Genomic DNA, 14,024 nt, shown 5'->3' on the forward strand with positions numbered 1-14,024 from the left:
TCACAGGAGGCACTGCCAGAACTGGGGTTTTACTTTGATCACTCCATTTAGAAAGAAATGTTTGGCCCTGTTAACACTGCATATCAAATGGGTACCTTGCATCTTTTATTCTCATCCCTACACACTGAAAAGTGCATCAAAGGCACAGAATTCCTTTGATAAAGCTGGGGCAGGGTCCCTCCCTCAAATCAGCAGCTGGTTTGGTACAAGTCTTCCTTTGGAGATGCTCTGGGTTGAGGATGTGACTTTTTCCCACATGATGTCATTTGAACCTTGCTTGAACACAACAGTGGGAGCTGCTCTGTTTAACCTTATTCAAATTAAGGCCCCTCTGTAATTAATCTTCCATTCTTACCCAATGTAAAGTCTTCTGAAAGTGAAGCATTTGCCTTGTTGCCATTTCCTAGCAGTCTCCCCCTCTGCTGTGATATTCCCTTTGTCCTCCCACAGCAGCACTGGACCACGTTCAGTCCCCACTGTACTTCTGTCCCATTGCCAGTGTGATGGGAACACTGGGCCTTTGTCTGGCAGGACAATGCAGGAAAAATCCCAACTTGCCCCTGCTCTGCTCCTCTGCAAATCTGTTTCAACAAGAGCACCGTGTTGCTGGGGTGTGATTTACCAGAGCCGGGTATTGCTGCCACCTTTATTGCAGGCTGGAAATAGATTTTATTACAATGGTTTTTCTTTCATGGAATACTTTTTTCCATGGGAGGAGGGTGTCAGTGAGGAATTAGATGCATGCAGTGAATCCTTCTGAATGTTGAGGACTGGGCTGAAATAATATCTGGTGGTGACCAGACAAGGATGTAAAAATGCCACTCTAACTACAAATTGAATAGTTTTGTGAAGTTTTAAAAATCTGGAGTGAAACAATCACAGAGGAGAAACTGAAGAAAACTGTTGAGATTTTATCAGATAAAACTGAGAATTTTTCTTAGTGTTAAATAGTTATAGAGGGAAGAGCACGTGATACCCAGTCCACTTCAGCAGGTCAAATAAGCCTGCTCTGAAGATGTAATTAGACAGCATTAAGGCCATTATTTATTAAGTACAATGAAAGATAATGGAAGGCTTCTTGTTCCTGGATGTGTTCTCATGAGCCTGTTGAGCAAATTGGCCTTTGAACAGCCCAGAAAATGGGATGTACCAATTAACATGGCCCCATGTCCTGTCAGGTATTTCCTAGTCAAGGTACTCTTTTTGCATTTTACCTGCTCACAGATTTCCTGTTCCCATCACAAGGGACATTTCCCCTCAGTGAACCACTCAGTGCTGGAAAGAGTAAAGGTTAATGTGAATATCTTGCTTCTGTCCATTATAAAGAGGAGAACATGTAAAAATTGGCATATTATATCTGTGTATATGTTGGTTGGCATATTTTCTTTCATAGCCCGCACAGGATTCATTCTGGATATTTTGAGTTGGCCTCTGTCAGCTTTCAGCTGGCATCTAAAAATATTTTGTTTCCTAGTATCTAAATTTTAACGTGGCCCTTCTGGAGGGGTGAATTGCCAGGCCTGTTCCAAATTAGCTGGAAATTTAAATGTTTGAGCTCTGCAGATATTTGGGGGGGATTTGTCATCTTCTGTAGAAAATTGATCAGCAGTGGTTGTGTGAGCCCAGGGAACAGATGTGCACAAGGGACAGTTGGGATTAAGGGAATGAAGGGAACAGCAAAGTTCTTCCTACCCTTCTGCATGGGTACTTTGGCAGCTGAGTGGCTTAATAACCAAAACTAAAGGGTGGGATCAAATGGTGATTAGAATTCATCTGCAGGGGAGTGCAGAACTCTGAGAGCTGTCTGCAGCCAAAGAACTTTGTTTTGAGTTTCTGGAAGGTTTCTAGGCAGCAGAGCTGCCCTTCAAGTCAATATGGAAGGAAGAGACCTGAATTTATGTCCTGCCTCTCTGGGCATCTCTGCAGAGCTTGTCACCAACACCTTGGGCTGTCAGAGGGTGTCCCCAAGCCTGAGGGCTTGTGTGAGCTCTTCCACCTGCCCTGGTGGGGCAGGGATGCTCCAGGAGTGGTACCCAGGAATGCCTGCAAGGGTCAGGGAGGGACATCTGCTTTGCCAGAGCCTTGAACACCAACATTTGGCTTATTCTTTGTGCAGCCCAGGAATAACCCCCCAGCTTTGACATGGAGGCCACTTAGTGCACTTTTCTTTGTGTGCTGTGGTGTCCTGTGAGCAGCAAGGCCTTCCAACCTTCCAGGAGGAACTTCAGCATCTCTTTGCTAGCCCAAACCCTTGGTTTGTAGCCCTGCTCTGTACTCCCCCCATTTTTATTGTGGTGTGTGCAGGGAATCATGGATGAATATGGCATCCACACTGGCTGGGTTCCATGGGATTCCTGAACTCCACAATACACAAGTGGCTACCATGAATTTTTGTGTGTGGCCAGTCGAGTGTTTCACTCTGGAGTCTTGAAAGACTTGTGGAAAATAATTGAACTACTGCAATTTCTGTGCTCCACCTAAATAGGGGGATATGCTGTTTATCTGGGGAAGTGAAATATTTTTCAGGATTGTTCCTGGCATATCACTCTAAAAGTTGAACTAAGTAAATAACAGCAGTTCAATATTAGTACTTTGTGAAAGATTGTCACCAGACAAGTCAATTTTCCTGCTCTGCCCAACTTTTGAAAGCAGTACCCCAGGAACTCCAGCAGGCACTGGTGTCGTGCTGGGGTTATTTTATCCTTCAGTGGATTGTTTTCCTTCAGCCTCAGAGCTCCAGGGGTTGGCAAGAAAACCACCCCTAAAAAAGGAGGTGGTGCAATGTTCAATTTCCACTTGGCCCTTTTTTAGGGGCTGTTGTTGAAAGACTTGTCAGAGGCTGAACTCTGAGTGAAATTCTCAGCAAACTGCTTACAGCTCCAGTGCTGGAGCGGCAGCACATCCAAAAATCCCTGCTTGTCTTAGGCCTGGGAATTCCAAGTCAAAGGTTTCGGTAAATGCCTTTCTGAAAGAACCAGTTCTACATCCCGGCTGAGCGTGAGGTGAAGCTTAATTTCCTTTGTTGTTTTCTTCTGGAAGACAAGTGAAAATGAAGAACGTGTTGAGAGCGTGGGGCTTTTCATTTGCAAAAGTCCTCATTAGCATTTTCTCTGCGGGGTGGGATAATCGGGGCTGGATGCTGTCAGGAAATCCATGGGTACATGGCTCCTATGCTCCAGCCCACTGCTTAGAAATAGATAATTAGGGTGATAAATAGGATTTTTTTTTTTTTCTGGAAAGGATATGATGCTGAGAAAGAAATTGCTTTGCAATGTGAACAGACAAAGGGGAAGTTTCCTGAGAAGTCTCATTTCAGGATTGAGTCTTTGGCTGGCGTCTCCTGAGCTTACTTGTCTTGGGCTGGCTTTCCTCTTTTTCCTTGATCCTGGGAATAGCTGACCTTGATTATGGGATGTAGCCATTTTTTTTCTTTCTTTTTTCCTTCTTTTTTTCTTGGAATGTAAAAAAATCCAGACACAAAAATGTTACAACAGGGAAAACTCAATTTCTTTTCTTCTTTCATTTTTTTCTTTATTTTTTTTTCTTGTGCTGTTTTTTTGTGGAAACAAAGGAAAAAGGATTTCCCATTGCCATCTTGGCAGTACCAAACCCAGGGCAGGAGGCAGTGCCAGGAGGTTGGGGCTCCCCAGCAGCCACTGGGTCTCCAGGGCTTTCCCTCAGTTCCTCTTTAGATAAAACCACTCTGGAGAACAGGGGATGAAAAGCTGGGATGAAAGAGTTTTGATAAGAAAATCTAAATATCCTCACCGTGATGGCATCAGTGACTTGAAAATTGCCAAGCTAATGAAGCCCAAGGGAATATGAGTCCAGGATGATAAATGGGCTTGGATTTGGGCAGGGTTTTGTGTTGTTGGGGGGATGTTGCTTCTCACAGATAACCAGTTGTGTTTGCTTAGGAGTCACCAGCTCTGGTGCAGCTCTGAAAGAAATCCCAGCAAATAAGTGCAGGCAGCACAAGGAAAGGACAGAAAGGGTACTTGAAAGAGAATCTTCACAAGAAAATATTTTCTGAAAGGCTCCAGTCAAACATATTTTTTCACTCCAAGTTGATTTTCTCATGATCTGGTCATTCCCACCACCTGCCATGTCCTGTATAAGGTGCTTTTAGGGAAATACCACACAAAGTGTGACCCTGCTTAAGCATAACCCCCTGATTTCTTTGCTGCCTAAAGAAACTGCCAGTTCTTACATATATTTATAATTTCATTTAATTAAACTTACACAAGGCAATTTTCTAAGAAGATTCAAGGCACTTCTGTAACTGCACAGTGACAATGAGGAAAACCAGAACCCCTAAATATAGCTTATATAGATCCCTAAATATAGCTTATTATCCAGGCACTTGGGGAACTAGATAGGTCCACATGGAAAAGAGCCTCAGGTTGAGGCTTAGGGCTTGGGTTTCTCTGCATATTTTTGAAACAGCATTAAAATTCTTGTGGCATTTTAGGCATGGGATTGTGGGGGTGTTTTATGGTTTGTTTGGGTTTTTTGTTTGTTTGGTTGTTTGTTGGTTTTGTTTTAAACACTTGTCCAAGTGCCAGAGTGGTTTTGAAGCATTTTGTCAGATTCTGCCTTTGGTTTTGTTGTTGTGACTGTTGAACTCTCAAGTCCCTGTGTACCTGTTTGACAGCAGTGCAAGCTGTAGCCTAAATGTTTCCTGTGAGGGATTTTCAGAAATGAAACAGAATCAGAAACAGCCAAATTGTAGCTGCTGGAAGAGTAAACTTAGAGCAAACTGCACACAAGCATTGGTCTCCCTCAGGACACTTCTTATTTAACAACAGCAACAATTTAATTTTTTTTTTTTAAGATAAATTGCTGTTGAATTTCTTGTGTGCCAGTCCTGTGTGTTGCAATGGAGCAGTTCTGTGCTGTTGTTAACTCAGAGTATCCTGTGAGCCTGGAGAAGGGGAGGGATGGGCACAGATCTGGTTTCTGACCAGTGACAGCACCCAGGGAAGGGCTGGAGCTCTGTCAGGGGAGGGTTAGGGTGGAGATCAGGGAAAGGTTCTACCCCAGAGGGTGCTGGCAGTGCCCAGGCTGCCCAGGGGATGGGCACGGCCCGAGGCTGCCAGAGCTCCAGGAACAGCCAGCACTGCCAGGGGTGCCCAGGGTGGGATTGTTGGGGGGTCTGTGCAGGGCCAGGAGCTGGATCAATCATCCTGGTGTGTCTCTTCCATCCCAGGAGATTTATAGAATCCCAGGCTGCTGTGAGTTGGGAGGAACCTTGAAGCCCAGCCCTTAAAGCCACCTCCCACTATTCCAGGTGGCTCCCAGCCCTGTCCAGCCTGGCCTTGGGCACTGCCAGGGGTCCAGGGGCAGCCACAGCTGCTCTGGGCATCCTGTGCCAGGGCCTGCCCACCCTCACAGGAGGAATTCCCACCTAATCTCTAATCTAACCCTGCCCTGTGTGACTCCATTCCAGGATTCTCACCCGTGGCAGTTCACGTTGGGATAGAGAGGAAAGAAGGAGGAGGAGGAGGAGGAGGAGGAGGAGGAGGAGGAGGAGGAGGGGAGGGGAGGGAGTTGGTAGAATTGGGCCATGGTAAAATATAGACATTTTTTAAGATTTGTGCTCCTGTCTTCTCAGAACAAAAGCAACCCGCGTTTCTCGTGCCCGGCCGAGGTTTCGGTAGCAAACGCTGCTGTTCTGCCATCCCCAGCCCGGGCAGTCCCAGCCTGCGGCTCGGGGGTGGCTCCGGAGCGGCTGCGGCTGCCGGGATCCCCCGGGATGCTCGGCCGGGATTCCCCGGAGGGGCTGGCCGTCCCCGCCGGCAGGCTGCCTGTCTGTCCGCCTGGCTCTCTGTCCGCTTGTCCTTCTGTCCGTCCGTCCGTGCCCGCGCCCCGGGGGCTGTCCCGCTGCCGCCCCGCGCTTCGGGGTTGGTTCATCCTCCCCCTGCGCTCCCTGGCAAAGCGCGTTGGGAACCAGATAAGCACAATCTGGTGTGCGAGCGGGAGGGTCTGAGCTCCTGCCTGCCTTCTTTTTTTTTTTTTTTTTTCTTTTTTTTTTCCCCTCTTCTTCTGCTTTTTTCCTTTTTTCCGCTCCTTTCCCCTCCCCTCACGAGAAGCCCCCAGCTCCCGAGGTGCCGCAGACAATGGAGCTGATGTGCTGGTACAGGAGGAGCTGATTAACGGGGGGGGAAAGGGGAAAAACAGGGAAAAGGGCAAACGCCTGCAGCCCCGTGTGCTGAGATCACAGCTCTGCTCTGGGTACCGGGCAGTGGTGTCACAGCCCATCGAGATAATTGCCTGCATTTGCCGAAGTTCTGGGAGCTCTAAGGATGCTTTCCAAGGCTCCATCAAAGCCCGCAGCTGGGATTTCTCCACGCTGTTAGTCCGGGGGGCTCTCAGAACGGCCTAAACCAGCCGAAAGCAGAAGTGGGATTTCTGTGTAGCACCAGTGATCCCGGTAGGACTGGGGGCTGTGGGAGAGAGCCAGGCGGCGAGCGGGATCACAGAGCGCCCATGCATTCGTGTCCTTTGTGCGCCCGGCTCTTTGTACGAGCGGGGCACGGGGGCTGCAGGTGCTGAGCGGCTGCGGGGCTGCCCCGGCTCGGGCGATGCCGCAGCCCCGCCATGGGGCACGGACACCCGGCTGCTCACCGCGCCTGACTCATTCAAAGCCCAACAAAAAAGTCTTGTGTCGCTAAAAGCCCGCTGCAGACCGCGGTGGCGGCGGCAGGAGTGCTGGAAAATGCTGAAGTTAAAGGCCTTCTGCTTGGATTACTGGCAGTTTTTATGTCTCCAGCCTCTCCATGGTTTCTATAAAAGGTAAGAAAACGTTAACTCTGCAATGCTCTTCAGCACATGATGCCACCAGGGTTTTTCCTCGCCGTTGTGCTCCCTGGGAGAAGGGAGAAGGGAGTGGTAGGCAATTAATGAGAACTTGTGACAAAGATTGTAAAGCTGCTTCTTTCTTTCTTTCTTTCTTTTTTTCTTTTTTCTTTATTGCTTTAATTATCAGCTGCTGTTGTCTCTGTGCATGTAGATGTGAAGGTGAGGGTGCTGTTTGGTTTTAACCTCTACTTTAGGTCACATCACCTAAGACTCAGGACTTTTTCTTCCCTGCTGTTTTATCCTTAGGCACAGTGGCTCGTGCTGGAGTGTCCACACTGTACATGACACTGGCAGATTAATTGAAATGTCACGGGAATTTATGGAACGCAGAGAAGACCCTTTATTTCCCTGAGATATTTAGCAATATAATAGTTCATCTTTCCTCTCCCTCCCAGCACAAAGTGCACATCAGAGTCATTCAGAGCAGTGGGCACTTCACTTAGACAGGTCTGACACCCAGCTTAAATGATTGATGGTGAATGGTGATCCTAAAGAATAGGTCTGGGTGTCAGATGCATTGAGCTTGCCTATTTAATGGAACAGCAAAATAAGCAATTCCATTTAACATGTCCCTGAACTTACCCTGATGCTTTTTAATCTACACTTCGTTTTCCTTGCTCCTGATTTATGGTGCTGAGCAGAGGGAATTGGATGGGTTTGAATTTGCTGGGGGGAAAGTGGGGATCCCTTTGCTGTGAACAAAACCCGGGCGATTCTCTAAAACAGGATTCCGTTCTCCTTACGTACACTTTCTGCCCTGGCTACCTATTGTCAGCCTACAGAAAGTGCTTTGTACTAAATGCTAATTGCAGTTGAATTTTTCATGCAGTGACTGAAGGCTGGAAAAGGGAACTGTTCCAATCTTTTTCAAGGTTTCGGGGGTGCCCCGCACTTTCTGCATTGAGTAACACGGGACCCTCATCTGTGACCATTGGCTTGTGAAGTTTCAAAAGACAGCTTTATTCTCCTCTCCTTGGAGTTTTGCACAGATTCCACTGCCAAGCCAAAAAATTCCCAACCTAGCCTGAGCCCATTGTGATGTTTTCCTTGCTGAGAAACCATATAAAATAATAGAAATGGAGCCAGACTGTTTTGACACAAATAAATACTGAACTCGAGCTTTCTGTCTTGGGTTCCTGGCGAAATCCCAGCTTTGTGGCAAATGAATTTACTGGGGAGTTATTCTACATCTCCTAATGGAAACCCTTGCAATAGGGCTGCCCATTTATTTCCTTCCAGAGAATTAATTTACTTGCCATCACAGCCTGGATGTGCTTGAATCTTCTGTCTGCATGAGCAGCACTAAAACCAGGCCTTAAGCACTTCAGCATCACATAGAGGCACTTTGTTCTCATCTTTTTGAGAAGAAAAGAAAATTGAAGGAAAGTTGTGACTTCCTCACATTTGAAACAAAATAATTTGTTGGTTAAAGCACAAACAAGTGGGAAAAGCAGGTGCTGCAGAATAACAAACTTTAAATGCAAGGAAGCTCATCTGAAAAAGAAAGAAAAAAACTTTCTGGAGACTTTCAATTACTTTTTATTAGTGATTGTAAATTGTTTTAAATGCTCTTGGAAAAGAGCCCAGGGGCAATGGGGAGGATTTGTGTGTGCCCCGTGTATATATTTCCTATTTTTGTGTATAAAATGAGGCAACAGATAACCAAAGCAGGACTTGGGTAACATTTCCATGGAGTGACCATGCTCTTTCCTTCTGTGCACTTCCTGACTCTGATTTTCAGCTGCAGTCACTGCTCAGAGCTGTGGAAAATGTTCCTGGTTGCTTTGGAAGCTGTGACTTGCTGCTCCATGGTGGGATGTCCAGCTGTGTTTTCCAGCTTTTATTATTCAGGGAATTCTTGTGGGTTCATGTCCAGAGAAGGGAATGGAGCTGTGGAAGAGTTTTGAGGCACCAGGAGATGCTGAGGGAGCTGGGCAGGGGCTGAGCCTGGAGCAAAGGAGGCTCAGGGGGCCCTTGTGGCTCTGCACAAGTCCCTGCCAGGAGGGGACAAGAGGGGGGGTCGGGCTGTGCTCCAGGGAACAGGGACAGGAGGAGAGGGAACGGCCCCAGGCTGGGCCAGGGCAGCTCAGGGTGGATATTGAGAAAATTCTTCATGGAAAGGGTGGTCAGGCACTGGAACAGGGCAGTGGTGGAGTCCCCATTGCTGGAAATGTTCAGAAAACACGGATGTGGCACCTGGGGACATGGGTCGGGGTGGCCTTGGCAGTGCTGAGGGAATGGTTGGTTGGACTTGATGATCTTTGAGGGCTTTTCCAGCCAGAATTCAGTGATTCTGGGTCTGCTGCCTGGTCTGGACAATTCTGATTTTTGGTATAACGTTATCTTGCTCTGGGGTGCGCTTCCATGGAAATGAAATCCATGGGCTTGAAGAGAATTCCGTGCAGGGTGTGTTGGGGTTTGTGGTGGCCCCACTGCCCAGAGATGTGGGCTGGGAGAGATGGAGGACAAGGAAAAGGATCCATTCCCCCTCCTTGGCTGTGGTGCAGTGCCAGCTGGGGCACTGCAAGCAAACACTGAGCCTGGGTGATGGGGGAAGGGAGAACTAGGACAGGTTTTCAAGTTTATTTATGTATACAGGGTAAAAAATCCAGCTCCAAAATAGCAAGCTGGGCATGTGGCACTCCTAAAGAAATGCCAGGTAAGGGCAGACACCACGTGTACAGAGAGAACCTCTCTGGAGTTTGTTCTCTCAACACAGCCAGGGGAGGGGGAAATTGGGAGAAATTCACCAACCACACCTGCAGTCTGTTCCTTGAATTTGGCAGCGCCTGCAGTAACCAGGACTTTGCCCACCCCATGTATGTTCACAAAACAAAAAGTTACTGCAAGGTAACAGTGCTTGTGCCTCCAGTAATGTGTTTGTAAACCAGCAGATAAACTGATTTATCCAAGTGTCAGCAAATTGCACAAAGCAAACTCAGGGGACTGGGGTAGAAACCTGCTCCAGGAAATGTTTGGTAATTCAGTGATTCATGAAAGTGAGATCTCAGTGCTCTTCAGTTGCCAGTAATATTGAGTGCATTTTGGTCAGAGCCCCTCACTTGGGGGTGCTTTTGGTGCCCTCTGAATACAAACACTGAGGATGCTGAGATGTGTTTCTGTGGCAGATTAAAGTGTAAGATGAGCAAATCACTGTCAGGTTCCTGTGGGTTTGGCAGGATGAACGTCTCATGCTTTACTTCCAGGATTATTATAAACCCATGTGAGTCCAGGTTTAGCATGTCAAAGTGAAGATTTTCCTTAGCCAGGGGGGAAAGCTCCGTGCTGTGCTGCTGCCAGCTGGTGGGTAATAGCCCGGGCTAGAAATTGTTACCATTAGCATTGCATTAAAGATCAAGCAGAAGGTGAGGAAATGTCTGACTGGCACCGAGGGCAGCTGTAATCTGCAGATTTTCCCTCCCAGAATGTCTTCTCTCTTCTGGCTAAAACAGGAGGATTTCAAAAAACATAAAGCAAGTGCCAAGTTTGTAAAGGCTGTTTTATTGGAATGCCTTGTTTGGCAAACAAAACTGTTTTTAAATTATTTCTTGTCATTTTCAATTTTTCTTTCATGGCTTTGGTCTCTCTAAAGGAGGCACGAGTCCCTTCCAGAGCAATTAGTGCCATTTGTAATGAGCCACCCCAGTGGAATAAGCAAAGGGAGAGGTGGCTGCCTCTTTGAAGCCAGGGATTAGCTGGAATTGTTTCTGCCACCCTTCAGCTGGGACTCACAGTTTCAGCACCCTGCTTCAGGATAGGGTGATTCATGTGCTTGAGCCCATCTCTGGGCAAAATAGGTCTGTATTTTGGTGTATGATTCATTCCCATGAGGATGTTTCAGTGTTGATTAAAAATGAAAATGCTTTCATGAATTGGCTTGTTAGGAGCAGCTTACTGCTGCCACCCTGGAATATCAGAGTATCTGAGTGTCAGAAGCTACTTGAAGCCACTCTGATATTGCACTCTGCAGGGCACCTGCAGCTCTGTGCTCATCCTCTCTCCCACTCTCTTATCCTAGAAAAATGTGTAGCATTTGAAGCCATGAAAGGAATTGCCAGCCTTAATTTAGATGCTGTTTCAAAGGCAGCACAGGGCTTGAAGTGATCTGTGTCAGGGCTGTCCTTTGGGTTAACTCTTTGCTAAAAAGAATGTGCTTGGAGAGGCTTTGTTCCTCATTCCTGGTGTTGCCAGCGTGGACTCTGCTCTGGGGTTGTGTGAGGTGGCTTCAGATGTGTTGGGTGACTGGCACAGAGCATGCTGCTGCTCCCTCTAAGGGGAAGGCAGCATAAAAAAAAGGTGTAAAAAACTCCCTGGCCATGGGTCACTACATAATTAAATTCATTATTTAAAAACAGATTTAATGAAGGGGGAAAAACTTGTATACAATCCTATAATGCCACATTCCTGGAGGTGATGGCTGCATACTAATTACAGACCTTAGGAACAGGAATAAAGGGAAAAATCCTTGAAGTTCTGGTTCATGAGGGCAGGGAAGTGCTTTTGCACAGTGCTGGGCAGTGATGTCAGTGGGTTTGTGCATCTCCTTGCTGTCACTTAAACTGAGCTCCTTTGCAGCATCCCAAACAAAACAAAAGCAAAGTGGGTGGGGAGAATTACTGGAGCTCTGCCTTGAACTTGCATTTGGAGTTCACCATATATGTTGGTAGAAACAAATAGAGTTTGCTTTCACTCGACAGTGACTTCATCCAGAGCAGGGCTGAGTCATGTGCCCCTGGAGCAGCTCCCTCTCCAGAGGATCCTTTGGCCAGGCTGCTGCAGCTGCAGAGCAGCTGAGAGCTTCCCCCACCTCCCAAATCCTCCCCTCTGCAAGCACAGCCTGCAAACAGCACACATTGCAGTATTCCCACAGTCAGCCGAAAAATTATCAGGAGCAAACCCTCAAATAAACACACAAAGTAGCAAAATGCCTTAAAAGCCATCAGAGGATTTCTTTGTGCTGGGGGAAGTGATTCCAAGTTGGGAAATTTCAATGAAAATACACCAAATACCTGCTAATCTGGTGGAAGCCTTCCTTGCCATGTCATTAATCGTTCTCTGTGTCTGAAGGAGCCTTTGTGCAGGTGTTCATTGCTCACATGCCTGAAATCCACACTTCTGGTTTGCCTGGGACACCTCTGCTTTCCCCAAGGTGAGCTGTGGGATTTGGGCACGGCTGAGCCAAACCCTGCACAATTCTGTGAGGCTGTGATGCCTCCCTGGACCAGTGCTGGAACTGGCTTAAACTGGGTTTCAGACCAGGCAGTTCCTCGTGTGTGTGTGCCTGCCTTTCCCCCACCTTTTCTTTGCCTTTTCCCACCTTTTCCCTTCCTGCTTTTCCCTCCCTTTTCCTTCCCTCCCTCCCTTTTCCCTCCCTCCCTCTTCCCTCCCTTTTCCTTCCCTTTTCCATCCCCTTTTCATCCCTTTTCCCTTCCTGCTTTTCCTCCATCTTTCCTCCACCTTTTCCCACCTTTCCTCTGCCTTTCTGCAGTCCTCATGACATCAATTCTCCAGGCTTCCTAAAACTTTCCATTTCTCCACCCCCTTCCCTCTCACCCAGGAACCATCTGTGAGCCCTCAAGTTCTCCCTTCCTCACTCTTGCACAGATTTCAACCTTCCACAAACAGCTTGGTGGGGATTTTTTGGAACTGGGGTGCCTGTGCTGGGGGTTCCTGCTCTTTAGCTAGATCCCTGGAGCACTCAGAGTTTGCCAGGCTTTTCTTTCCCTCTCTAGTCTCTCCTGTATTTGGATGCAGCTGATGGGCAGCCCCTGGAGCAGTCACATTTTAATTGTGCCTCTGGCTCTGTGCCCTGCAGAGGGGAATTGGAAGCTTTCTGAGTTCTCTTTGATCATTGTCCAAGTCTGAGTCACAGCACAGGGAGCCCAGTGGTGGCCTGGAGACATCCCAGGAGTCTCTCAGAAGCTGCAGCCTGGAGGGTGCTGCAGGGACTCTGCCAAGGATCCCAAACTCTTCAGCCTTTGGGGGTGAGGGGAGATGCCCTTTACCAAAATGCCAAGTCCAGGCTGGCTTTGTTCCCCAGCAGGACTGGCATGTGCATGTCACTGCTGTCAGCTCCCAGGAAACAGCAGGGTTTGCATTTCCTTAGGAATGTTTGTGAAAAATCAGCAAAGGAGGTTTCAAAGGGAATGGAAGAGAATGCAGCAAAGGCTGGGAAGAAAATAGTGGTGAAGATATTTTATTAAAACCTCCTAAGTCAAAATGTTGGCTTGTTGCAGGTTGAAGAGTTAAAGATGCCCCAGGTAGTCCAAAAAGCCAGAATGCTTTTTCAGAGAAAAATTTAAACTCCATCTATTTGTACAACTCCTTGTAATCCTTAATTGGTAATAGCTGTTGTATAAGGGGAGTGCTACCTAAGTTAAAAATAGGCCTAGGACTGCACTGACAACCCAAACCAGGCTGGCTCCAGCAGTCACATTTTCCTTTTGTCAAATGACCTACAAATGTAACATACATCAGGACAGAAATGCTGTCAAATCCTGGTTTGGGACCATTTCATTGTGGTAAAGCTTCAAAAATCCAGGCAAATCATGTTCCCACCCTTGAGGGCTGCAGGGCAGGTTCCCTGTGGCAGGGATGTTGTGCTGAGCTCACTTAGGCTGGGCCTGGGCACAGGGGCAGCGCTGATCACCTCACACACCGTGGCTGAGGGGATGCTGCCATCCAGGGCACTCAGCTTTATTCAAATCCAAACCAGATCCATTGTCCTGGCTGCTGCTTTGCTCTGGGCTCCTCTCCCTGCTTGCACCCACCAAGGTCTGCTTATCCTCCTGCAGGCCCTGCTGCCAAGCAGGAGTGGATCTGCAGAGGGGGGAGAGTGCTGGAGTGTGAGACTCCAAATTGAGCCCTGCCTTTCTATTAATAGCATTTAAAAGTAACACACCACCTCCAACTTGTAAAGGAACCTCAGCTCCAGCATTTTTAAATACTTGGAGTGATTTATGTCCCTTGTGGTGTCTTTGCCTGCAGCAGCTTTGTTTCCAGTGTGAAAATTAGAAAATAGATTAAAAACCTCCCGTTCCTCAGAAATGGCCTCAAGCTGTGCCAGGGGAGGTTTTAGGTTGGATATCAGGAAAAATTTCTTCACTAAAGGGGTTGGAACAGGCTGCCAGGGCAGTGGTGGAGCCCCCATCCATGCAGGGATC

General features: G+C 47.6%; 1 protein-coding gene across 3 annotated transcripts in view; it reads left to right on the plus strand.

Moving 5' to 3' along the window:
- Positions 1-14,024, plus strand: part of IQSEC1 (IQ motif and Sec7 domain ArfGEF 1) — a 141,314-nt gene that overhangs the window by 458 nt on the left and 126,832 nt on the right. Inside the window, exon 1 of one of the 3 annotated variants that reach the window (XM_071418854.1) lies at positions 5,953-6,795. The exons of the other annotated variants lie outside the window; for them this stretch is intronic. Within the exon in view, the coding sequence (XP_071274955.1) occupies positions 6,719-6,795 (77 nt within the window). The 5' untranslated portion in view covers positions 5,953-6,718. Of the gene's footprint in view, positions 1-5,952; positions 6,796-14,024 lie in introns of those variants that run through there. 3 annotated transcript variants of the gene reach the window in all.

This window comes from Agelaius tricolor, unplaced genomic scaffold (genome assembly GCF_023055355.1).
Source record: "Agelaius tricolor isolate 1412-34295 unplaced genomic scaffold, bAgeTri1.0.p SCAF_93, whole genome shotgun sequence".
NCBI classification, from domain to species: Eukaryota; Metazoa; Chordata; class Aves; order Passeriformes; family Icteridae; genus Agelaius; species Agelaius tricolor.